General features: G+C 46.5%; 1 protein-coding gene across 5 annotated transcripts in view; it reads right to left on the reverse strand.

Moving 5' to 3' along the window:
* The window catches only part of MACF1 (microtubule actin crosslinking factor 1), a 1,146,281-nt gene that overhangs the window by 628,213 nt on the left and 490,427 nt on the right, over nt 1-27,641 (reverse strand). For 3 of the 5 annotated variants that reach the window (XM_085648360.1, XM_085648359.1, XM_085648363.1), the window contains one exon: nt 6,915-7,085. The exons of the other annotated variants lie outside the window; for them this stretch is intronic. In XM_085648360.1, the coding sequence (XP_085504486.1) occupies nt 6,915-7,085 (171 nt within the window). The remainder of the gene's footprint in view (nt 1-6,914; nt 7,086-27,641) is intronic. 5 annotated transcript variants of the gene reach the window in all.

The raw sequence follows: 27,641 nt of genomic DNA on the forward strand, positions 1-27,641 counted from the left end.
GAACATGGTGATGGCCAGTCAGATGAGGAAAGGGAAACAGGAGAGGAGGACAGCAACCTCCCCATACTATTCCCTAGGGAGGAGATGGCACCCATACCCTCCAACTCAAGACATAGCATCTGGGCACCTAGAGACCACACAGGTGGCTCTGGTCCCAGAGACAACACTGGGGGTCCCCCCAGTGAAGAGGACAGCCTTATGAGGCTGGCCAAAAGAATAGATCTAGAGTCCAGGCTCCTGGCTCTAGAAAAGGAAAGGAGAGAGAAGGGTTTAGCACCCATCAATGGTGGCAGCAATAATAAAAACAAGGATAGGGAGGAAACTTCTGACCTTAAAATCCCCAAAGGGATTGTCCCTAAATTTGAGGAAGGTGATGATATCACCAAATGGTTCACAGCCTTTGAGAGGGCTTGTGATATCAGGAAAGTAAAGAAACCTCTCTGGGGGGCACTCCTGTGGGAACTGTTCTCTGGTAACTGCAGGGACAGGCTTCTGACTCTCTCTGGGCCAGAAGCAGGATCCTATGACCTCATGAAGAAAGCTCTGATTGAGGGATTTGGATTCACCACTGAGGAGTATAGAATTAGATTCAGGGGGGCTCACAAAACCCAGACCCAGTCCTGGATTGATTTTGTAGATTTCTCAGTGAAGACACTGGATGGTTGGTTAGCTGGACATGGTGTGCAGGATTTTACTGGATTGTACAATTTATTCATGAAGGAACATATTTTGAGTAACTGCACAAATGAAAAGTTGCATCAGCATTTGGTAGACCTAGGTCTAAAATCCCCCCAAGAATTGGGAAAAAGAGCAGACCACTGGGTCAAGACTAGGGTGACTAGGACGTTCACTGGGAGGGACCAGAACCAAGGGGTCCCAAAACCTCCCCAGAAGAAAGAGAGTGAACCCCTTGTGGATAAAAGAAAGGAGTCCCAGGTAGCCCCCCAAAAACCTGACCAGGAGGGTGGGCCCAAAGACACCTCACAAACTAAACCAGGGTACCAAGGTAAGAATTGGGATCCCAACAGAATATGGTGCTTCAACTGTCAGAAGGCTGGACACCACACCCAGGACTCTAGCTGTCCTAAAAATAAGGTTCCTAGTACAGCTCCAGGGGTGACTAGTGTAGCCCCAGGGGTTGCCAGTGTAGCTTGGGAGGGAGGGTCCTCAGATGAGGAAGTCCTCCTAGCTTTCAACTGGGGAATGGGCCCAAGAAGCAAGCTGGAGATCCCAGAAGGAAGTAGACACTTCCACCACCTACTGGTGAATGGAATCCCAGCCACTGCCCTGAGAGATACCTGTGCCAGTCACACTGTGGTACATGACAGGTTGGTATTCCCACACCAATATGTCTCAGGGGAAACAAGAAGGGTAAGAACTGTCCCAGGGGGAGTCACTGTTAGGCCTGTGGCTATAGTGCCCCTAGCCACAGCTGGGTCCCTTAGATGGAGGAAAGTGATAGTCAGTAAAAACCTCCCCCTTGATTGTCTCTTGGGGAATGATCACTTAGATGTGGAACTGAGCCAAAGAGAGGTGCTGGCCCAATGCCAGGCCTCGCCCAAAGAACCTGTGGGGGCTCAACCTGCAGTCAGTGCAGCTGAGTCCCAAAAGAATGAGAAGAAACAGGGTAGGAAAGGTGGGCAACTGTTAGCCACAGTTCCAGAGAGCCAGGGAGATGCTATCCCAGTAAGGGAAAACTCCCACAATGGCACTGGTAAAGCCCCCCCTAGCCAACAGCAAGACCTGACTAGTCAGGCAACTGTCCAGCCTGAATTAGTGGCTCCTCAGGTGGCAGAACAAGGGGTAGAGGAGGGGTGTTCCCTACCAAGAGTAGGGACCCCCTATCCTCAAACAGACCAACAGCCAGGACCCAAAGAGAACTATAAAATAGCCCCCTCACTTGCCAGTCAGGAGCTAAAGGTATGGTACTGGGCACTGACAGCTGTCAGCAGCCTCTGCTGGGTGTTAGCCTTCATGGCAGCCCTATCCTTGGCATGGTGGCCTAACCCCCTGCCAAATAGCAAGTCAGGCCCCCTGACCTTATTGGTCATGGTGGGGTTGCTCAAGCTGTGGGTAGCCTCTGTGGGTAAGCTGGGCCTAGCCCTGGCTAAGTTAGAAACTACCGAGGTATACACCTCTAAACCCAAAATAGAAAGATGGGACCAGGACAGTAAAAGACAAGGAGAGGAGCCTTGGGAGTTAGGTCCTGAAACTAATAAGACAGGCCAGCTCCCCAAAGGGATTGACCTAGGCAGAAGGATGTAAGGCAGAGTAGGCCCTGCAACTTTCAAACCACTTCCCCAACTCTTCCTCGCCTGAAAGACTAGGTAGACTCTCCCAGCTTTGGCAGAAGTCTCCTGGCCTTTGGGCTGGGGGGGGCTTGTGTGAGAAAGTGGGTTTCTGTTGCAGTAACCCCCCCTTTTTTTGCCTAATAGCTGATGCACTTTTCCTTGTTGTGCCCTGGGCTCCTGCCAATCAGGTGCCCAGGGCCTATGTTCCTTCCTTAAAACACACAAACTCCCAATTGGCAAACCCTGGCCACATGTCAGCCCCTGGTAAATGGTACCCTAGGTACCCAGGGCCTTGTGACCAGGGAAGGCCTCTAAGGGCTGCAGCACTCCTTGTGCCACCCTTAGAGGCCCTGTACCCTTACACACACACACTGCCTTTGCAGGCTGAGTGTCTGGGTGCAGGACAAAACAAAGAGTCGACATGGCACACATCTCTGTGTGCCATGCCCATTACCTATACTGCCAAGGCATATGTCAGCCACCCCTCTGGCTGGGTGCCTTATGCCTATGGTGTGGGCACAGGAGCAGGAGCCCTGTGCCCCTACAGTACCCAGGTCCATTCCTGGGCACTGTAAGTACAGTGCTGCCTTTTACAAGTACATGGTGCTGAGAGCTCGTCAAACACGAACTCCACAGCACCATAATGGCAACACTGAAGACTGGGAAGTTTGGTATCAAACTTCTCAGCACATTAAACCCACACTGATGCCAGTGTGGGATTTAATGTACTAAGCACCCCAGAGGGCATCTTAGAGATGCCCCCTTACAGCTAACCTACAGTCCACGTCTGCTCTGAGGCTGCCCAGGCTGCCACACAGCAGACACGTTGCTGGACCCCTGGGTGGGAGAGCCCCTGCTCTCCCGGGCCTGCAACAATGCACATCCTGGGTGAGGTGAGAAATCTCCTCCCCCAGGATGAGCAAAGGGAAGCTTCAAAGGCATGCCGCCAGTTGGAGTTTCCCCAGGCCACTGCAACCCCCCACTCTGGCAGGAGGCTTGGCCGGAAACCCCATACGGGGACGGGGGATGTGCCAGCCTGCCCACCCCACCCCTCAGGTGGGGGAGGCGAGGTGAAGCACATCTCGGGGCTCTCGCCATCTTGAAGATGGGAGGCCCTGCCCTATCAGGATTAGGCTACTGCCCTCCTCCCACAGGAGAGAGGCAGGATAGGGGGTGTACCCACCCCAGGACAAGGACCCATTGGTCCCTGGCCTTCACCTACCTGTAACGCCCCTAAATCTAGTATTTAGGGGCCCCCTGAACCTTCCTTCCCCAGATTCCAGATAGAAACCTACAAGAAGAGCAAGAAGAAAAAAAGACCTGCCCTGCAGCTGCTAAAAAGAGGAAGACACCAACTGCTTTGGCCCCAGCCCTACCGGCCTGTCGACCCTCGAACCTGCTCCTGCTCCAGCGCGGCATCTCTTGTGGCCAGCAACCTCAAAAACCCCGGAGGACCTGGCTACCTTTGACCTCTAATTCCCTGGGACTCCCATGAGTAGAGGCTCTACTCGAGAAACCTATTCCTAACTCCTGGCAGCAGCCCGGAACCGCGGACCCAACACACTCTGCACCAGCCAAGCCTGGCCAGTGCCGGAGTGGACAAAGACCCTGAGGACGACCCCACGGCGACTGTGACCCCGAGTCCGGCACCCAAGGACCCCCCTCGACATCCTGGACGAAGCCTGCAGCCTCAGAACCGAGTGCCACCCCAGCCGCGATCAACCAGAGGGTAAGATTCCCGACGTCAAAAGGCACCCCTGCACCCGGCGCCCTGCGGCCCCCTGTGCCCAATCCCGGGGTACCCACCTAACCTACAACTACCCAACTTACCCCTCGAAGTGGTGGTGGCACCGGAAACATCCTCGTCCCCGAGCCTGCAGCCTTTTTCCAAACCGGAACATTCCCATTGATTTCCATTGAGCGCCCGAAGGCTCAAAAGCACCCTGCACCCAGCCGCCCGAGTGGCCCTGGCAGTGCACTCTCTACACTAACTTACTTCCCCACTTGCCCTGAGTAAGTGACCAGGAGCCCAGCTCCCACAGACGCGTGGCTTGCCAGACAGCAGCCACCAACTAAGGCCCCCCTATCCCTCATAGGATAACATTGGGCCTAACTCACTCTGCACCCGGCCGTCCTGAAACCGCTGAGGGTGAACCAACTGTACCTACCTGACACTGGGGGACCCCTGAGTCTATGCCCGGAATTTCAACTCTGCCAGTCGAGTACTTACCCTTAAACCGCTAACTTCATTTTCCTCATAGGGTAACATTGACTGGCTTTTTCTTCAAAAATCTTCTAAGTGTGAACTTTTCAAAACTGTAAAAATTCACCAAAAATCAGCCAAGTGACAAAAACGAATTTACTCACCTGTTCCTGGGTGAGCTCCCAGTGCTGGATCTTGGTGCCCAGCCCTGATCCTGAAAAGTACTCACAACTATACTTACCTCTAACTCATTTTTCTCCCATAGGAAACCATTGTCTGCTTTTCTGTGAAATTTCTTCTAAGTGTCTATTTTTGCAAATTTGAAATATTCTTTTAAAATCGTACCATTTCTGCAAACGAAATTACTTACCTGTTTTTGATAAGGACCCCAGTCCTGGGTCTAGGCACCCAGTCCTGGATTACTAAAGTAACGATAAAGTACTCTACCTGCAATTTGAATTTCTTGCCATAGAGATCCATTGAATGTTTTCTGTGAAATATTTTCTAAGTGCTAACTTTTGAAATAGCTAAATATTATTTAAAAATCATTACAGTTATTAAGTCGACTTTCATCACTTGATTCTGAATACTGACCCCAGGCTGGTTCTAGGATCCAGACCTGGAATTCCAAAAGTAATCTGAAAAGTAATTTATTACAAATAACCTGAATTTACCATTGAGCTCAATGCATTGTTATGTTTAGGAAATAGGATTGTTTATTGCAACCAACTGTGACTGTTTACACAAATTTATTGCTTGAAACAAAAGTATTTATATTCAACCTCTCATTCTGAGAAAGTATATTTTTACCCCCTTTGTGGTTCTAAAAATAAAACAAGCATATATTTTATATATACAAATCATTGGCCTAGAGTTCAGTTATTGAGTGTGTGAAACCATTTGCTGACTGAGTGTGTACAATAAATGCTTTACACTGTCCTCTGGTACTGCCTTACTGCTCGACCAAGCTACCACTTTTGAGAGTAAGGTCATACCTAACTTTGACCTCTATCAGCCTCTGGGGGACTGTGGACTCTGTACACCCTGTACCTAGTAGGGAACAGTATATACAGAGCCACTTTCTCACAGCAATCGCTTGGGCCACATCCCAATCCATTGTTTTTCGCCCACAAAGACATCTCAGTTTTGACCCAGTCCTACGTAAATCAGCCTTGACCTTGGCTCCTCATGGGAACAGTCCAGCTTGAACTGCCAAGCCAGGTCTCCCTGAACCGGAATACAAGCACCCTAGGACCAGTTTTGCACTGATAAGGGCTCATCAGGCAGGTTTAGCTTGATTTCAGTGGCACAGTGAGCACAGGACCTACGTCTGGGCATACTGGTCACTCTTAGGGCGTTAGTGAGGACCAACTGAGACACCACTGAAGCTCGCTCACGTGCCACTAAACGTTTGGGACCAGCAACATGCATGAAGCGACCAGATCTTTAAGGTGCCGACTGTCAGGATGGAAGGGTTCCCTTTGAATAACCAGGTTCAAGATCAAAATCCAAGCCAGCCCTTGTCAACTGCCTGTAAGTGGAGTCAGAGGAATCACACGACCAAGCTCCTCAACCAGCAGACGCTGGTCTCATCTGTGCTGCTGCTAGTCAGGCAGCAGGAACTCTACTCTCCAGCATGGCCCGGGACAGCTCAGGGACTACAGCATTTGGGCAGGGGAAGCCCAGGTTCACTCTTGGCAGAGAGCAGTTCCATTAACCGTGTTCCTGGTACTCAGACACCAAGATGGTGGCTGACTCCATACTGAGAAGATGCCAGGCCATAGCTGGACTGCACAACAGTCAGGAGTCTAAAAAAGGAAAGGGATTTTTTTTTTTTTTTTAACACCGCTCTTCCTTGACATTGGACCCTCTCTCCTCTAAGCACCCATTTTTCAAGCACTAGGGGAGGCAGCTCATCCTATGTCAGCACAGGTAATAATGCACATTGCATACATCACCTTGGAAGGCTGCAACCAGAGGAGCAAATTCTAGGGGGCCCCAAGACCTCTTTGTGTATATGCTTTGGTAATGATCTAAACACTGTGTTTGATCCCTAGTTTCTGTGGAAACATTCCAAAGAAAAAACACACTTTTAAGTTTGATGGCTACGAATAGTAATATTCCTCTTTTGACTGAGCTCAATCATTGGCCCTGTTGAGTTCTGGACATTGCCTGTGGAGGACAACTACTCCAACCAGTCCGACTAGTAGTCCGATAAGTAAATGACAAAATCCTAAAGCATTTATAGCTGAGTTAGTTACAACCATTGGCATAACTAAGAAATTCACTCACAGATCAGTAAAAGGAAGTTTGCTTTTTAATTCCACGGGGATACCGTGATATTTCGGTTCCCACAGGGACGTACTCAATCCCCACTCCCCTCCTATACTCAAGTGCACACAGGCAAGGCCCAGTCTTACCTCAGCCTGTCGCACAAGGTCCTGCACAGGTACAGGTTCAGATTGAGACTGAGACTGAGATTGCTGGAGCTGGAGCCTCATCTCCACCTCAATGTTCCGCAGCTGAGAGAGGTACGACAGCAGCTTCTCATCATGTTCCAAACACAGTTCCTTGGTGCAGCGTGTGTCATCCTGCAAGGATAAAAAAGTATAAGTAGACTTAATTAACAATCTCATATACCACATGCGTCAAAATTAATCCTCTGCATACACGGAGAAGAAAAGTCCTTATTATTAAAGTGTATGGTACTCCCTTTGTTTGCCGCTGGAAGATGAAAGGCTGATGCAACTACTGGATTTCAAACTAGGGAGCTTCATGATCCAGTGTTTGAAGTGAATGCATTAGTGAACCCAGCTATTTTACTTCCTACGCAGATGAAGAGCATCTATACATTTCTGCAAAATCTACAAGGGGCACGTCTCTTCAATTACTTACTTTCTATTAAACAACCCAGTTCTTTTAGATCCTTTCTGAGGCAGTGAAAGCAGATTACTGTTCAAGGAGTTGTGCCACAGTATATACTGCCCATGTGGTCCCTGCAGTGTGGTGCCACATTGCCTGATCACTTACATGAGGCCAATATTGGCTCAGCATTTTCACCCAAATTTTCTTGTTGCCCTGGTCTCGGTAAGAGATCAGGGAGTGTCCAGCTATGCATGCCAAGCTCAAAGTGTCTTGAAACTCGAGCGCCATCTAGCCTAAAACACCAAAGAAAGGCCCAACCTTGGAGTGGTCACGTTCTCGTACAGATGGGATATCAACAAGCAGTTTGATCTGTAATGCTCTGGTCGGGCAGATGAAAACTAATTTTCAAATCCTTTGTCCCATTTGGCAATGTTTTCAATGAGTTTATAAACAATAGAGCCCTAATTCACTGGATCTCTCAGTGTTGAAGAAGAACTGTGTCAAAAATACACTCCTCACTTACTTTTTGTCTCAGTGTGTGATTGTATGTGGATGGAGCATGTCTAGACTATTGTTCCAAACGGTCTGTTAATAGGCTGTATTCCACTGATAAGGAAGTCTTAAATGGTTCTGGGGTTTGCCAAGCAGATGGGCTGTAGTCCAGCAACTTGGAAAGGACCAGTACTTTGGGGCAGATGAAGACCAATCTGCATGTGGCTGATCCCCTTCTGTAATGTTAGAGACTTAATGATGCAAACTAACCTGACAAGTCCATCTGTTCAAGAAGTGTTGGGTAAAGCATGTCCGAAAACCACCTATTTGTTTTCTTTATGGGTCTCTGTAAATGGGAGAGGTATGTATCTGCGCATGGACTGGAGCTCTTTGCTCTTGGGGTCTAAAGCTGCACTTCATTGATGAGGCGGAGATAAGCAGTAATGCCTCGAGGTGGCTTGTATTTCAGTGCAGGTGGTAAATGGGCTAGCAATGACTGCATTGCTTCTTTGGGCCAGAATATGAACTGTTATTTGGACGGTCACCTCCTGTAATGGTACAGGAGGGCTAAACATCATGGCAAACATTACAGCATTCCTAGTTGTTAAAAAGTGTTAACCTTAGCATCTCCATGCAACAGTTTTTGTTGAGAACCTGAAGGCCAGTTACCTTGGGGTTAGTTAGATTAACTACCCATTCAAGTGTGCCTGAGACTTAGAGGCCCAATATATTTTGGGTCACAAACACACTTATGCCTGGAAAGAGCCCTTCTCTGTAGGAAAATATTGGTACTTACACCCCTAAGACTTTGTGATAGCCGAGAGTAATCTCTGCTTATAAATGGGGCCTGCATGTGCAACTCTCAGTTTCTCTCCTATGAGTAAACAGAAGGAGACTGCATCAGTCAGTCTAAAGAGTACAGAGGGCCTGGTGCAGGTAGGCACTGTAGCAAGATGCCACTTGATGGGAAGGTGAATAGAGATAGAGAGAGGAATGCAGTTTGTGGCTGCCTCTTTGTATCTGCCTCGGTGTCTATTTCTGCTTCTGTCTCTCTTGCTCTATCTAGGTATTTGTGAGTGCTTCAATGACTTTGTGCTTCTTCCTGGACCTAAACTCAGCCATTACCTGCGGCTGAAATAGAGAGTCTGAACATGGTGTGATCTTTCTCTTAAGGAGAATCTTCTCCTTCTGTCTTCAGAGGCTTCTTATTGCTCACTTCATCACTTGAATCTGGAGGACAGGAGAAAACACACAACCCCTTCCTTGTCATGTGTGTCCAAAATAGTTGACAGCTTATCCCTATGATTACTTAAAAAGAGTGGTTATAAGTTGCAACGAGAGGCAGGATATCTTTCTCTCTATGCAGGGGTACTATGGGATGCATTAGTGCAGCCTGGGAAGATGGCCTCCAATGAGCATCAGAGACCGACTGATTTAGTATACCAAATCAGGGCATTTTCCTGATTAAGGGATACTAATAGTCTGAAATGCATAGAGAAAACATTGATAAATATTGAAAAATAATGTGAAATGATGAAAGACCTATTCAGATCCCCTTCTAGGTGTGACAGGGAATTTGGGGCAAGTGCAGGATTGTAGTGAGTACGTAACAGTAGAGTGGACATCTGAGAAGCCAGTGGAACACATCTAGGCTGATGTGACATCAGCGCCATAACCATAGACCGAGTGAGAGTCTAGGCCCAACTTAAAGTCCATTTTATTATCACTCAACAAGTCAGAAACTCGAGCGACGGAATCCAAACAAATCCACTGAGAATGCCAGCCGCCATCAGCCGCCGCCGCCGCCGCCGCCGAAAACTGCACAGCCTCGAAGAGGGGGGGGGGGAGGAGTCAGGAACCGGGAATCCTCAGGTGCGCATTACAGACCATGCTATGCTTATTAGGGAATTCATTATCGGGGAGACTAAAAGATCCCCCAAAAGATGGGTTCTCAATAAAGCTCTTCTTAATGACGATAAATGGGTCTCTGAATTAAAAGACAAGATCAAATACTTTATAACTCTTAATACTGGCACTGCCCCTATAAGTATTATTTGGGATACTTTAAAGGCCTATATTCGCGGAATTATCATAGGGAAAGATGCGGCCATTTTAACTGCATCTAGGGCTGAAATTAAACTATTGGAATTCCGTATACATACACTTAGTGTTCAAAGGCAACAAAATCCCTCACGACTGGTTAACCCCTTCCATGCCCATGACGGAACGGTTCCGTCATGAGCATCGGTTGCGCTGTGCTCATGACGGAACCGTTCCGTCATGGGCCCGCCCGCACTCGAACCCTTCAGCACCGCGGGGGAATTCCCGCAGCGCTGAAGGGGTTAAAGAACAATTAAATGAAGCTAAACAAAAATACACCACTTTTTTATATGAGCAGGGCGAGGCATTTTTTCGTATTCAATATCAGAAATTATACGAAGAAAGTAATTTTACTGGGAGATTCTTGGCCTGGCAGGCCAAGGAACAAGCAGCATCCAATTTAATTCGGGAGTTAAAATGTCCGGTCTCGCATCAATCTACAACTGATCCAGATAAGATAGGTGAGATAATGCATTGTCATTATCACAATATTTTTCTTCTCATCAGCTTAAAATTAACCAGTCTAAATTAAATTCCTTTTTGCGGCAGGCTGTGATCCCCTCTCTTTCCCACTCCGAAGAATTAACCATGGCAGATGGATTTTCTTTGGAAGAGATAGAGGCGGTGGTGAAAGATCTTCCTTCAGGGAAAGCCTCCGGTCCGGATGGGTTACCCGCAGAGTTTTAAAAAGTTTTTTTTCCCTCTTTTTCAAATTTGTTTCTACTATTGCTTAACTCTATGTTGGCCGGAGCCTCAATTCCTGACTCTTTTCGCGAAGGCACTGTGGTTAGCTTTTTGAAGAAGGGGAAAGATGCTACCGATCCTAATTCATATCGTCCCATTACTCTCTTAAATTCGGATTACAAGATCGTCACTAAAGTATTGGCTATTCGATTTAATCGAATTTCTTCGGATCTGATTCATAAATACCAAAATGGTTTTATCACCGGTAGACAGCTCATGACTAATACTCATTATCTGGCAGAAGCATTGGATTACTTTGAGACATGGAGGATCCCTGCACTTATTTTGTTATTTGATGCGGAAAAAGCTTTTGATTTGGTGGTTTGAGAGACACTTTTTATTATTTTGCAGCACTTTCATATTCCATCCAACGTTATTAACTTTATTCGTAATCTTTATTCGGGTGCTAAAGCTAATATTATTATTAATTCACATTCGGTTGGATCAGTTTCAGTTAATCGCGGAACCCGTCAGGGTCGTCCCTTATCACCGATTCTTTTTGCTTTTTTTATCGAACCCCTCGCAATAGCTATTCGGAAGTCTGCAGAGATCTCACCCCCAATTCCATTTATGTCGAAGATAAAATTTTATGCAGACGATATTATGTTACTTATCAAATCCGATTTGCAGTCTCAAGCTCAGGCATTTCAGATTTTTGAGCAATTTGAGACATTTGGGGGTTACCGGATCAATAAAAAAAAGACCGAAATACTGATTTGTGGCAATCACATTCCCGAATTATATCCGGATTTACGTGGCTGTATTAATAATAAACCTAAAAGATATTTGGGGGGGTTTTTTTCATCTTCAGTTAAAGACCTTTTCGGTTTGAATTTTGTTCCCCTTCTTCAAAAGGTTCGCTCAATGCTAACTCGCTGGAACAAATTACCTTTATCAATTTTGGGTAGAGTCGCCCTGATCAAAATGTCTATTTTACCATTATTTAATTTTCTCTTTTCAACCACTCCGTGTTTTCTTCCAGGTTCATATTTTTCGAAAATAGAATCCTTATTCTCAAGCTTTCTGTGGTCACATAAACAGCCTCGTATCGCGATGACTACTCTTTATGATGGTTTAGATAATGGTGGCCTTGCACTTCCAAACATTAGAGATTATTATAATGCCTATTTTGCTCAGTACCTGACTCGATTTAAGGTCCCAACTCCGACCCCAAATGATTATATTAGTTTTTTCTTCGATTTAATTTTCTCAGAGAGTCAAATACCTTCCCCTCTTCAAGTACCTAAATCTCCAAAATTGGTCAGGTATAAAATAATAGCATGGTTTTTTAGGAAGCGTTCGGCCATGATTAGCAGATACTCTCTCTCTCTTTTTAATACCTCCTCCTTGCTGACTAATTTACTCTCATCAAGAGGGCAGGGGGTAAGTTCGCATTTAATAAGCTATTGGATCAAGGCCGGTTTTAGCAAAGTGGGCGATTTTTTACATCATTCTAGGTGGTTAACTCCGCCCGAGATGCGTTTACTACTTTCAGGAAATTTTTTGTTAGCCGGGTCTTATAATATAATTTATAAACTTTTGCAGCAGTATGCTCCCACTTCCTTTACTCAGACTTCCCCTTTAAACAACGATCTTTTTTTCAACAGTACTTTAATAAGGAAACCTGGTGAGTGGAAACGTTATCTCGCCCAGTCTAAACAAGACGATCTAGGTTCCAAAGCAGTCAAAAAATGGTGGGAACACAAAAAACATGTTTTATCATTAACGACGTGGCGGACTATTAATAAATGTAATTTTTCCACATTAAGGGGAGCCAATTAGCGCAGAATGCTATTTTTTGGAAAATGGCTCCTGTATTATACCCCGGCGGCAATTGCTAAAATGTTTAGGAATTATATACCGATCTGCTTTCGTTGTCGAAGTTTCGCCCCAGCTAATTGGACACACGTCATAGCTGAATGTAGTATGGTCAAAGAGTTCTGGGCAGACATTTTTGCTTTCTTATGTTTTATTTTTCATATCCAGATATCTTTAAATCTTAAATTGATGCTTTATGGCTTCGATCAGAATCTTAATCTCTCTGTCTCACTCGCTAAATTACTATTCATCTGCATGGCAGTGGCCAGATCATGTTACTCCAGAATTGGCGATCTACTCAGACACCATCTTTCCATGAATGGCTACGTAAAATGCGAAGAGTTAAGATTAGTGAGTGTAACTACGCGGCGAGGATTGGAGGGGGGAGAAAATTTGAAAAAATTTGGGGAAACTTTTTTTGACTCTCTTTTCATTAATGCTATTTTAAAATTGTTTTTGTTATTTTAGATGGACGTTGTTTCATTGTATGAGAGATGTTTTGGTTTTTGTAATTTTATATTTTCTGTATTGAACTTTAATGTTGTTTGACACCTTTCAGTTTCAAAAAAAATAATTAAAAAAAAAAAAAAAAGTCAGAAAAAGTTTTTGTTTGCGAGAAAAAGTTTGTTTGCGAGAAAAAGTTTTTGTTTGCGAGAACAAGATCATTGAGATCAACAATTGCATGCAAATACAGAATTGTTATATGATAATCCCAAACTTTAAAAAAGAAATCCATCGTAACCCTTTTCCCTTAAACTTCTCCACCCTGCTGCTCTCATGTGCAGTCTACATAGCTCATAACATTATCGCACTCTCAAATGTGTTCTGAAGTGGTAATCAGTTCTCCCCACTAAGTAGCAGAGATCCGTTAACAAAATATTGAAACCCATTTTAACTATCGCCTTCAAGGGGTAGCCATATCAATAGCTGCAAAGTTTCAATTGTACAGAAAAGAAACAAAAGCTCCAGCTCCATGCAATAGTTCAACAGCTAACTCTATGTCTTCCGAAATTTCACCTCAGTTCGTGACAGATTGTGGGACAGCTCATCATGGTCATTAGCTGACAAATTTGTGGAACAAGAGCGCTGTTCCCAGGACGTCACTAGACTTCCCTCTGAATGTTATCAGCATTTTAGCGACACACAGGAAGCAAAATGTTACTTACCCTGGAAGCATCTGTCCGTTGCATGCAATGCTGAAGATTCACATGCTGTGCATACTCCTGCGATCTGGTGTTGGGCTCGGATGTTCTAAGTTGTTTTTGTTCGAACAAGTCTTGCGAGTCATGCAGATTCAGTGACTCATTGGGACGTAGATGCGTATGGTCACCGACTCCATTGTTAAGATTGTTTTTCCCCCAGTGGGTAAGAGAAAGTATTGAGTAGTTGGTTCAGGAAAAGAAGTGACCATGCAAGTTGAAAGAAATGTGTTACGGAGTGAAAAATGTGCAACAACCACTGGCTCCCAGGGAGGAGGGTGGATGCATGTGCATCTACAGCACTGCATGCAACTAACAGATGCGTACAGCGTAACATATTCCATTTATAGCATGTGTAGCTGCAGATACACATGTGGTGCATAGATTGAAAAGCAGTACTCCTGTCAGCAGAGGGTAGCCAGTGGGTGGTTCAGGGGTCTGAAACAAAATCCTGAGGACAGCTTGACCAACTTTGGCCTGCTCTTTTGATAGGAAGCCCACACAGTAATGTTTTGGAAAATTGTGAGGAGTGGACCAAGTGGAAGCTTTACAGATGACTGCTATGGGTATGCATCCCAGGAGAACCATAGTAGCCCACTGGTTTCGGGTGGAGTATGGTCAGAGGACAGAAGGTAGAATTCTATTCGCTGTAGAGTAGCAGCTCTGGATGCATATCACATTCCATCTGGGGATCCTAGTCCTAGAAATGGCATGTCCTTTATGAGGTTGGGAGAGAGCATGATAGGCGACATAGTGCACCCCCATTCCCTAGTTCTCTGCCCCCAGTTAGTTCATGGTTATTCAATGGCTGCACTCCTATAGCCTCTGCGACACCCCTCACAGGGGTTCAATCACATTGCACGGCACCCCTGCGGCGAGGCGATCACTGCGTGCTCCAGTAGGGCATACCCAGAGGCTGGTCCCGGACCCACACCTGCAGCCCCACTCAGGGTAGAGGCGAACGGCCTGAGGGCCCACGAGACTGCGAGACCGAAAGGGCTGTGACTGGGCGCTCCTGATAGGTAAGTCTCTGTGATAATGGCGATACCGCCTGTGCCTGCGTGTATTATTGTTTATAAATGCCAATAAAAATGTTTTACAAAAAAAAATGAGGTTGGGAGAGAGCTACAAATAGCTGTTGTGTTTTTCAAAAAAGCTTTGGTTCTTCAAATGTAATACATGAGAGCATGTTTAACATCAAGGGTGTGGTGTATTCTTCCAGCTACAGAGTCAGGTTGTGGGAAGAAGAATGAGAGCTCAATGGATTGGTTAAGGTGGAACACAGACCACCTTGGGCAAGAGCTTCGGATTAGTTCTAAGAACCACCTTGCCCTGGTGGACTTGGAAGAAGGGTTCCTGAAGAGTGAGGGCATGCAATTCGCTAATACGTCTAAGTGAGGTGGTTGCGATGAGGAAGGTAACTTTCTAAGAGAAGAACTGAATGCGGCATAAATGCATGGTAACAAAGTATCGCCCCATTAGTCTAGGGAGGACAATGTTAAGGTTCCAGACTGGGTCAGGGAGTACCCTAGATGGGATGACCTGCTTGAGGCCCTCCATAAAGGCATTGATAACAGGGATTTTAAAAAGAGAAGAGTGTCCCCTGTTCTGCATTCATGCGGTAATAGTGGTTAAGTGTAGCCAGATTGAGGTTTAAACCAACACAGACCTTTGGAGGTGGAGGAGATAACAAATGATGTCTTGCACCACGGGGTGAATGGATTAATGTGAATTAGGGTACCGTAAAGACAAAATGTTTCCACTTAGCAGTGTAGCAGATACCTGTGGAAGGTCTACATTCTTCTTTGAGCATATCCATACACTCTTGTGGCAGTCCAAGGTAACCAAATACTATGACCTCAGGATCCAAATTGCTGTCTTGAGCTGCAGTGGGTCTGGGTGCCTGACCTTGTTGCGACCTTGAGTGAGATGGTACGGCCTGTGGGGGAGTTTCTCGTGTGGTACAATGGGCATCTCGAGCAGGCTGGAGAACCATGGTTGTAGGGCCCATGTTGGAGCCACCAGGATGAGGGGCGGGGATGTTTTCCTCAGATTCATTGACCATGTATGGAATAATTGGGAGAGGCGGATAAGCTTAGGCAAAGATCCCTGACCAATTGAATCACAGAGTGTTGCCTATGGACTGGGGGTGAGGAAACCTGGCAGCAAAGTTTTGGAATTTTGCGTTTTCTACTGTGGTGAACAGATCTATGTCTGGGATGCCCCAGCTGCAGAAGTAGAGATGTAGGAGTTGTGGGTGGAGCTCCCACTTGTGAACTTGTTGCTGCGTCTTGCTGAGTAGGTCTGCAAGGTTGTTGTCCTACCCTGATAAGTATTATGCCAGAAGATGAACAAGGTGATGGATAGCACAGCCACAAATCAGTTGGCCTAGGGTCAACAGGGGAGGGGAGAGAGTGCCTCTCTGTTTTTGCAAATAGAACATGGTGGTCATGTTGTTGGTACACACCAGGCCTACCTTGCTTTGGATCTGAAGAAGAAACACCTTGAGAGCTAGTTGAATGGCTAACAGCTCCAAGTGTTTGATGTGGAGACCCCGTAGATTAGGTGGCCACAGACCCTGGACAATCATATTGTTTAGATGTGCCCCTCCCGCCAGCCGACTAGTGATGCAACCATGGTGATGGTCACCTGTAGAGCAGGGTTGGCAAAGAGCCTGCCCTGCAACAAATTGTTGCTGTACCATCACTGCGGTAAACAATGGATGCTGCCATTACCAACACTCTTCCGCTTGTGACCACCAACTGGAGAGACATTCCTGAAGTGGGCAGAATATGAAGCCTGGCTTGGGGAACTATAGCAATGCATGATGCTATCATACCTAGCAGGCACATAACAGTGTGAACCGAAATGTTACGGAGTGGCTAAAAAATATGTAGCAGTTGTTAGAACGCCTACTACACACTTTGAAGGATGGGGAAGGTTTTTCCCACCATGGTATTAAAGACTACCCCTAGGAATGGTGAGGCGTGAAGTGGTCCCAAGTGGGGCTTTGTGGCATTTACTGTTAACCCTAAACTGTGAAGGAGGGGACTACGGCCTGGGTGTGGGCTAGGTATTTGTGTCTGCTTGCACTCTTGATTAGCCAGTGTTTGAGGTAAGGGAACACAGATTTCCTTCTTCTTTAGATGAAAGGCTGCCACCACTAAACACTTGCACCTGTGGCGACTCCGAAAGGTAGGACCTTGAATTGGTAGGGTTGACCACTTACCACAAAGTGGAGGTAGCGATGAGGAGCTGCATGAATCTGGATGTGAAAGTAGGCATCCTTCAGGTCATGGGGGCCATGAAGTCGCCGTGTTGCAGCAAAGGTATGACATCATGGAGGGTGACCATGTGGAAATGTTCTGACACAATGTATCTACGGAGAGGACGGAGGTCGAGAATTGTTCTGAGGAAGCCGTCCTTCTTGGGGATGAGGAAGTCTAGGGAAGGGATATCTTTGCCCTGGTGTTTTGGGGACACTAGATCTATGGCTCCTTTTGACAGGAGCACTTGAACCTCCAATTAGAAGAGCCTGAGATGTTCAGGGCTAAGTGTGTGTGTGTACGAGGGGGATTATTGGGTGGGGTGGGGTGGCTGTGAGCTCTAGTCAGAAACTGTGCTCTATGGTACAAAGGACCCACTTGTCCGAAGTGATCTCTTTCCAGCAAGGAAGAAATCCCTGAGGTCTTCCCCCTACAGGCGTTGTGTGATCGGAGGGAATGCTGTGTAAGTCAGGTTTTGGGAGTGGAGGCACTTTTGCTAAGGGTGCCTCTGCTTCTACCCTTCAAGTTGTTGTCACTAAAGGAGCCATGTGAGAAGCCTCTACCACTGTACTGTCATTAGACCTGCTGCCGTCCTTAGTAGGAGCGAATGGGTTCTGGGGAAGTGGTGTTTGTTGCCTGAGAAAGAAACCCCTGACAGATGGGGTTTGCAAAGTGCCCATTGCCTTTTCAGTCTCTGCGTCCTTTTTAATCTTTTTAAGAATTGTGTTTGTCTGAGGTTTGTAGAGTTGCACCCCATCAAATAGTAGGTTGATGAGGTGCTGTTGCACTCAGGCTTGAAACTCAACATGCAGTACCTCTGTGCATCGGCAGAGGGTGTCGAGCGACTGTAACGGTAGAGTCCATATAAGCCCTCCCTTGACAGGCTGACATCAGTTACTTAGTTTTAAAAAAATATTAATTTTGTTATTTATTGAATTTGTTTATTTTACCAATTAAAGGCACAAGAGTGCAAAGAACAGATCTAGAAAGAAAAGGAGAATCAGTTCACAGAGCCGGAAAGGATGGGTGGGTCAGTAGGGGTGTGGCTAAGATGGAAGCAACATCGGACGTTAACTAAGCAGCTCCATGCTGGGCCCAGTTATAATCCTGCACCCCGGCAATAACTGCCCACTTATGAAACCCCCCAGACCCTACCGACCTCCGGTGCTTGCCCGTGGTAGGGTAAATCTGCTGAATAGCACCGTAAGGCCCTGTGGAGAAGAGGGACTGAAAGTGCGGGCGTAACTGGTCTTAGGCGCACGCACTCGCTGCAGAGGTTTGGGTGGCACAGAAGCAGTCCAGCAACAAAATGCAGATGCAGGCGGTGTGTGGCTGCAGTGGATAAGAGCCAAAACTTTGGTCTGTCCAGCAGCTGGGAGGCCCTGCCGGCTGTGGAGAGGCCAGCGAGAGACCGGAGCGGTGTAGGTGACATGCGGGGGCTGCCTTGCTCCTAAGCGGTGAGATGCTCAACTCGTGCCTGAACTGACTGTGGCCCCCCAAGCAAAGGGCTGGGAGAGGTGCTGCACTAGGGGCTTTGCAGTGTCCCTAGGCTTGCCCGGAAATTCCCCACTGCAGCAGGGCAGCGGTGGCCCAGCCCTGTCTACCTGATGGGCAGTGACCTGGGAGATCCTTGGGGGTTGCTGCCTATACAGAGGGAGAGCCCCTATGCCACCAAGATATACCCCCTGGGGTGTGGCTGTTTAAGCCCCTGGCACTCGCCCGAGGACTGCGGAGAGGCCCCTGGCAGATCCCGGCAGCACTAGAGGCCCTGAAAGAATTGGCAGGAGGAGCCAGGCCTCTTGGCCCATGTGTGAAGCAGCAGCCAGAGACCGGGTGGGCCTGACTCCCCACATATAGAGAAGCTGCAGAACTAACTACATAGGTGCTAGGAGCCACTGTGAGGTATCACAGAGAAGTGGTGCACGCAGTGGGCTGCGGGACCATGGTTGTGGCCTCTATGACTGTGGCTGCGACCAGTTAATGCCAAGTCACGAACCTGCCCCACCTTGTTGCAAGCCTGTGAGCACGGATGGCCCCCAGAGGACAAACAAACTGCTTTGTGGATTTTAAGGCCGCTTTCAACCAAGTCAGTAGACGCATTTTATGGGGCAAACAGAAGCAACAGGGTCTACCAGAAACGATACTGAAACCAATAATGGATATATATAATGACACCTGGATGCAGGTAAAAATTGCTAACGGTAAGAAGCTCACTAGGAAGATCTACACTAGTGAAGGACTAAAGCGAGGCTGTGTCTTGGCACCACACTTGTTCAACCTATTTATGGCAGTCCTAACACCAAGGCTGGATGAGGTTAACTCACATCCTCCACTTCTGGGTACACTGTCATTAACACACCTGTCCTATGCGGATGACATCGTGCTCCTAAGCTACACGATAATAGACATGCAAAGAGCAATTAATGAGCTAGGTAACTTCGCCAAAACAAACGTGATGGAAATAAATACTTCAAAAACAAAAGTCATGATCATAACTCACTGTCTCTATAAACAAATGATGTTCACAATCAACAACGCGAGGTTGGGAGTGGTGAGCAGTCATAAATATCTTGGGATATATCTGGATCGAAGGTTATCCTTTCTAAAGCAGAATGAGGTCATACAAAAAAGGGAAACTCCACAATATTTGTGTTCTGCAGTTTATCAAAACCCCTAAAATGCCCACTGTTCACCCCATTACAAGCAGTCATCAAAGCAAAACTCCTACCAACCATAGCTTAAGAAAGTGTAGTCCAGAATGGAAATGATGCCGCGATACTGGACAGCCTCCAGACACGTGTGTACAAAAGGGTATTTTCCTTGCCACGTGACTCCTCACTGGCCCAGGTTCGATTAGTTTGGGCTGCAACAACAACAATTATACAGAAGGTACTAGGAGATTAAAACTTGGTATAAAATCTGGCTTAATCATGGGCTCGAGATCAATAAAGCGCTTTGGGATGCCCTACAAGGAAACCCTCAGACTGCCTACGCAAAGTATTTACAGGCTTCGTTAAAAATCACCAGGATGACTGACCTCTGGCAGCGGAACCTGGCTCTGTCTTCGTTTCAGCTTATCATAAAGAAGGCAATGAAAAAGCACTCGCTAGTAGAAGATAAAGCAACGTTCAGTAAGCGAGCCCATGCATGGATAATATTGCATTCTTAATCAAAATCAGAGCCAGCTGCATACCTGGGTCTCCCCTTTTCCCCCTATTTAAAAACCAAGTTTTTAGTGCTACGTATGGGGAAGTTGCCATCCAATGCAGACCTGCCCCGCTGGAAGAACCAGGGCTCAAAATCATGTACTCTTTGTTGGTCACCCACATAGGACTTTATACATCTAATATGCATCTGGCCAGCCTTAGATACGCAACCCCGTAAACTGCTGTTCAGACAGTTCAACTTAAGAGGCATCCACTCCTGCAGAACTGCCATATTAAAATGCCTTGACTCGAATGACCAGCAACTTAGTTGCCACTCAACAAAATTTTTTATCAGTTGTAAGAAAGTCTTGACACATTGAAATTGGTCACAGAGTCGCTATAGTGGTCATTGTCTGTCTCTTAACATCGACTGCACTGTAAAAAGAAAAATCTATTTACTTTAATGCATTGTATAAATAAGGTGGTGTATTACCCACTTATATAAACTTTATACCTCCAAATCGAATGTCTAATGAAACGGATGTAACTATGAGTTCTAACATGTATATATTAATGAGCACTTTTAATGGTACAATGTATCTGGTGTTTTGGACCAGTGTTTTGGTTTTAGCCCCATCGCCATAATTCCCCCGCGACGCTGGGGGGGGGGGGTGGGGGGGGGTGGGGGAAGAGAGAGGACGGACTTGCTGCGGCGCTGTTCTCGTGACGAGCCCGCCCACTGATTGATTCTCCCGCACAGGCAGGGAATCAATCGCACGTGGGCGGAGCGCGACCATTATGACGAGCCCAGCTCGTCATGTGAGCACAGCTCCACTGTGCCTCATGACGAGCTCGGCTCGTCATGAGCACACAATGGGTTAATTAACTAAACAATACATTTTCCACTTCACTGCTGAGAAGCTGTGGTGGATGGTGTGGTAATGGGTGACCATCCTGCTTCCCTTACCCGCCCCCTGGGATGCCCCACACACCCTGCAAAACAGAGCCCCCCCTGCGAAGTGGCACCACTGGGAAAGGACCCGCATCCTGGCCACAGGCCGAGGTCCCAGGATACGAAGCTGCCCGCAGAACTGTGGACAGATTGTGTTGGGACGCTTTGGACTTCCTTGTTGCTCGGACAGGCTTATTCCTCGCCTACACCTGCACAGCTGGGGAAACCAAGACTGATGGAGGCCCTGTCTGACCCTGCTAAACACTCCCATGGTCTCTTGGTGTAGGATGTTGACGCCACCCAAGCCATCGATACCAAAAAACTCCAACTTGGCAAGATACTAGCGGCCATTGGGGATTCCAAGGCCACCCTTCAGCAGGACATTGGCACACTATCAGTGGGTCTTGGCCTGTTGCAGGCGGAGCACCACAAGATAACGGACAGGGTCAAGTAGGAGGAAACTTCTGTGCAGGAACTCCGCTCCAAATGCACGTCACTCAAGAGCCAGGTAACAGACTTGCGGGATAGGGTCCAGCTCCTTGAATATCGTGCGGGAGATGCTGAAGGACGCAACCAGCGCAACAACATCCGAACGGTCGGCCTTCCAGAAGGGGTCGAGCACAGAGACATATTAGCCTACCTGGAGGGCTGACTGAGGTCAGAGGTAGCTCAGGACTCACTTGCTCCCTTCTTTGCATTCGAAAGAGCTCATAGGGTCCCTGCAGGCCCAGCGGCCCCGGGATGGCCTCCCAGGCCGGTTGTGGCCTGGTTGCTACACTACCAGAATAGAGACATAATACTGCAGAGGGAACGCTCAGAGGGACCCTTCATGGTGAATTATAGCAGGTTCTTGATCTTTCCAGACTTCACAGTAGTGGTGCAGGCCAGGAGGGCCTCTTTTCTGGAAAGTTAAGAATGCGCTACGTGACAACAGTGTACAATACTCTCAGATGTTCCCCTACAAATTTAAGACTATCTTTAGAGGACCGCTCACTTCTGCGAAGATATGGATTTGGCGTGGGCCTGGTTGGAAGCATGTAAGTTGGGGACTAACCTACCAATGGCACACTTGAGATCATCAGTGTGACAGGAAAGAGTGTGAAAACACCTGAACAGCACACAACGGGCACCTCTAAGAGTGGCCCATCCTCTTCCCCCTCATTTTTATCGGGAGCCCAGGGGGAATGCTGGGTGTTGTGTCACCCTGGTGATCCCACAACTTTCACACACACAAATGTGAGGAAAATGTGATTTTTTAATACTAAAGTTGAGGTTTGCAGGGGATTCTGGGTAAGAAAACATTGAGGAATCCATGCAAGCAATACCTCCCTGGACTCCCCCAGGTGTCTAGTTTTCAGAAATGTCTGGGTTTGGCAGGTTTCCCCAGATGGCCATCGAGCCCGGGACCAAAAACGCGAGCGACTCCCTCGCAAAACCAGGTTGTTTCATGATAAATAATTTTGATGTCATCACAATACGTTTTGGGCCATTTCCTGTTGCAGACACTAGGCCTACCCACACAAGTGAGGTGCAATTTTTATCGGCAGACTTGGGGAAATGCTGGATGGGTGGAAGTTTGTGGCTCTCCGCAGATTTTAGACCTTTCCATCACAGAAATGTGAGAAATATGTGTATTTATTTATTTATTTATTTTTTTACAAAGTTTGAGGTTTCATGGGATTCTGGGTAACAGAACCTGGTGAGAGCAACACAAGTCAGCCCATTCTGGATTCCCCTGGGTGTCTAGTTTTTGAAAATGGGCAGGTTTCACTAGGTGCCGGCTGAGCAAAGGCCCAAAATCCACAGGTAGGAACAGTGCAAGAAAAGGGTCAGTTTTCACTGGAAAAATGTGATGTGTCCACGTTGAGTTGTGGGCCCTATCCTGTCGCGGGCACCAAGCCTACCCACACAAGTGAGGTACCATTTTTATCGGCATACTTAGGGGAACAGAAAATTGTAGAACAAGTGTTTTTACCATTTGTCTTTCTATGCATTTCTGCCTTCCAAATGTAAGACGGTGTTTAAAACAGAAGTCATTTTGAACAAGACCCTCTAATTCACATGCTAACATGGGTACCCACAAAATCAGATATGCACAAATAACCACTGCTTCTAAACTCCATATCTTGTTACAATTTCAGAAATACATAGGTTTCCTTGATACCTATTTTTCACTCTTTATATTTTACCAAATGAATTACTGTATACCCGGTAGACAATGAAAAACCATTGCAAGGTGCAACTCAGTTATTGGCTCTGGGTACCTTGGGTTCTTGGTGAACTTACAAGCCTCATCATATATCCCCGCAACCAGAAGGGTCCTGCCGACGTAACTGTATTGTAGGAAGTTGACTCTGTATATATACTATACCAAAGTAAGGTTATAGTGTGCACAGAGTCCAGTGGATCCCCAAAGGCTTACAGAGATCAAAGTAGATAATACCATACTTTATATTTGTGGTAGTGTGGGCAAGCAGTAAGGCTTTAACAGAGGGTAGTGTTAAGCATTTATTGTACATGCTCAGGCAAGAAATGATGTCACACACTCAAAGAATGAACTCAGACCAATTGTTTGTAGTAAAAATATTTCTTTAGTTGTATGTTATTTTTAGAACCAAGCAGGACTTGGTACAGGTAAATAGAATTGTACTTTTCCAGACAGATTGATCAACAAGCAAGCAGGATGCATAATGACTTTTGATACAGGTTTGTAAAATATTTAAATACAGTTGGAATTACTTTTGGTTTACTTTTGATAACTTTTAGAGCACTTTTTGGAAAACCTTTTCCACAGAGTGTGATATGCCTAGATATCACACTGGGACAGTGAGATTTAATTTTTTTCTTATGCTTCCATACATACACCCTCAACACTTGACAGTTTTTCAGAGGAAAACAGTCAATGTAATCCTATGGAGAAAAATTAGGCTATTGGTTTGCTGGTTAAGTACACGGTTTTGAGGAGTGATTTTCCGGGGTTAGAACAAGGGATCCCGGAGTGTTAAGGATGCACTTAAAAAGCACCCTCAATGGCACCAGGGCGGCTTAGTGCAGATTGCGGAGGCCCAATACTAGGCTAGGGGGCCGTCAGTTGGTGGCTGCTCTCGGGCAGGCCACAAGGCTGAGAGAGCAAACCTTCTAGGGTTAAGCTCAGGGCAAAGGGGGAATCGAAGTTAGCACACAAGGTGCACCCACAGCAAAACAGGGGCGTCTGGGTGCAGGGTGCTGGATCGACATCGGGTGTCCTGTTGGTTTCAATGAGGAAGTTCTGGTCAGAACAGACACTACAGGCTCAGGCACAAAGACTTTCTGGCGGCGACCACTGGCAAATTCGGTAATCACGGTCAGGACAAGCCGGTTGGGATGGGGCCAAGTCAGTTGGCGTCCTCCTCTTCTTTCTTCAGCTCGGCTCTTCGTTCTTCTTCCTCTTGCTTGTCTGAGGAGGCTCAGGGTTGCCTCTAAATACTAAATTTATGGGCGTTTCAGGTAGGTACAGGTCGGGACCAATGAGTCCCCGAGTCCCCTCCTTAGGATAGGTACATCCCCTATTATGTCACCCTCCAGTAGGAGGGGACATAAGCCTTACTCAGGTTGGCTGTTTCCCCCATCTTCAAGATGGCGAGGACTGAGAGTTGTGCTTTGCCACGCCTCCCCCACTTGAGGGGTGGGGTTGGCTAAGGTGAGTACAACTCTCCGACTATTTTGGTTTTTCTGCCAATTCTCCCTCCCAAAGTGGGGGTTAAAACCGGTGGGCCAGTTACTGGGAGCAGCAAATGGCTGAGCCAGCTCACAAAGCGGACTCTGCTCATCCTGGGGCAGGAGGCTTGGCACCTCTACTCAGGATGTGCTTTGTTTCAGGATCCCGAGAGCGAGAGGCTCTTGAACCAGCGGTGCAGAAACATGTATGGGGGTGGCAGCTGGTGAGCAGCCAGTCAGCCAGGGCACTAGAGTTAGGTCATTTTTCAGGGGCCATCTCTAAGATGCCCTCTGAGTGCACTTGGCATTACATCCAACACTGGCATCAGTGTGGGTTTAATGTGCTGAGAAGTTTGATACCAAACTTCTGATATTGCAGTAAAGCCATTATGGTGCTGTGGAGTTCATAATGACAAACTCCCAGACCATATACTCCTTATGGCTTTACTGCACTTACAATGTCTAAGGATGGACTTAGACACCGTAGGGGTACAGGGCTCCTGCAAATGTACCCTCATCAGTGGTAAGCTTCACCCAGCTAGAGGGGTGGCTTACCTATGTCATAGGCAGTGGATGGTAGGCATGGCACACAGATGGGTGCAGTGTCGACTTTCACTTTTTTCTGCACCAAAACACGCAGCCTGCAATGGTAGTGTGTGGGTGTTAGGGTACAGGGCCTCTAAGGGTGGCACAATATGTGCTGCTGTCCTTAGAGTTCTTCCCTGGTCAGAGTGCCCTTGGTACCTAAGGTACCTTTTACAAGGGGCCTACCTGTGGCCAGTGAGCTGCCAATTGAGTTTGTAACAGTAACGTTTTGGAGAAAGAACGTAGGCCCTGTGAACCTGATCGGCAGGAATTCAGGGCACACTTAGTCAAAGAGCATCAATATCAGGCAAAAAGTGGAGGGCAACCGTGCAAAAGGGGCACTTTCCTACAGGTATATATATTACAGGTGAAAATGTAGGCACAAATGGCTGTTTTTTTCAACTATATTTCAATATTTGTTTATTTCAACTGTTACTTTCTATAGGAAAACCTTGAAGGATCTACACAAACGATGAATCAAAAGGGTATGAGAGGTAATATATATACAAGGTAAAACAAAGTATGTACAGAAAGCAAAAAAAAGGAATTCCACTTTGTTGTTTGTGATCTTAAGGTGCCTTTATTGAAGATGCACTCGGTTTTCATAAGTAGAAAGCCAACGCGTTTCGCCCAGACATGGGCTTTTTCAGGGCGATAGCATAAAGTAGTCAGTTCGCCAGGGGGTAAATCTCTCGTCCGAATCCTAATCAAGTCCGTGTCTAGACAATTGAAGTATGTGGAATTGACCGCTCAAGAATGTCGCAAAGGTAGTCCAATAATTGAGAGGACACAAGTATCCGCCTCTGTAAGCTGATCCGTAGTGGGGACAAAGAGTATTTGAGAAAAAGGAGCTCCGTGTACGGGCAGTCTCCAGCGCTGGATGTTTTACCTTGTATATATATTGCCTCTCATACCCTTTTGAATCAATGTTGAACTTTGAGGTCATGCGGCAGCTGACCATCTGAGGTGGGTAATATCCTATTACCGTTGTGACTAGTCCTGGCAGCGCAATCCTCTATAACCCGGCTGCCTGTTTCGAATATTATCTACACAAACGACGCCTTGCTGCATTCAGAATTTTGTCTACTTTTCAGAAAAGTATAGCTTTCCGGGATCCATTATTGGTTTCCCACCCATTTCTACCACTAACTGGAAGGAGGTTGAAAGCACCAAAAATAGATAAAATAGGCCACGTCATAGTAAAATGCCAAAACTGTGTAGAAAATGTGGAGTTTCTGACAAAAGTCTGACTGTTCATGAAAGCTGGGAAGATGGTGCTTGTAGCATCACAAACACTTCGCTGATACCAGTTGCAGGGAAACAAACTGATGTGTTCTTCTGCAGCACTTTCATCCCATTTTCCTAAAACTCCCAAATTTAGCTGTATTTTGCTTAATTTCTCGGTCCCCTCCAAGGGAACCCACAAACCACTGATACCTTTAGAATTCTCTGCATGTTGGAAGAAAAGGAAGCAAATATGGCGTGGACTCATTATGTGGACAAAAAGTTATGGGGCCTAAGCACAAACTACCCCAAATAGTCAAAGTTTGGCAGGGGGTGGCGGGGTTTATGGGAAATTCTGGCAGCCAAAGGGTTAATTCGGCTCGTTTTTAACAACCTAAATTGTTTTTAAAGTGTATCACTTTTATTTACCTTTTATTGAATTTTAAGTTTTGGCTACCTGGCTGCTTTCTGCTTCAAACAGATATGATTGCCTTTTTAGACTTTTTAGCATCTTTTGTACATATGAACATATCTTTTCGCATTGCTTTTACATAGCTTAGTTGACTCACGTCCGAGGAGCGTGTGTCACGTGGCTGGCTCATGCCTGGGGAGAAACGCTGCTAATTTACATAGGCACATTTCTTAAGTTGCCTTCTTTTCTACAAAAAAACATTGGCTCATATCACAACACCTTGAATATCTAGTACAAGGAATAAAGTTCATTGTGCAAATGTTGTTGTTTGTCCGATAGGCGACAAGGCTAGGTTTGGCTGAGGTCTTGGCACTGCAGCATGATATATATATATATATATATATATATATATCTCAGAGGAGCACTCTGCTGGTACTGCAAAGTCACTCCTTGTCAGAATTCAAGTCCAGCTGATCCAATTTCCCTTTGCGAGGAGGGATGTCCAACTTGTGACCAAGAAGGGGCCCTGAAGTCACATCACCCATTAGGGGACTTTGGCAGATCAATAGCCCTAAGTAACTAGGTTAGGGAGTGCATAGTAGAAGTACATTATACACAGTACTTGTATGCCAACATATATACACTACT

This window comes from Triturus cristatus, chromosome 3_2 (assembly GCF_964204655.1).
Source record: "Triturus cristatus chromosome 3_2, aTriCri1.1, whole genome shotgun sequence".
NCBI lineage: Eukaryota > Metazoa > Chordata > Amphibia > Caudata > Salamandridae > Triturus > Triturus cristatus.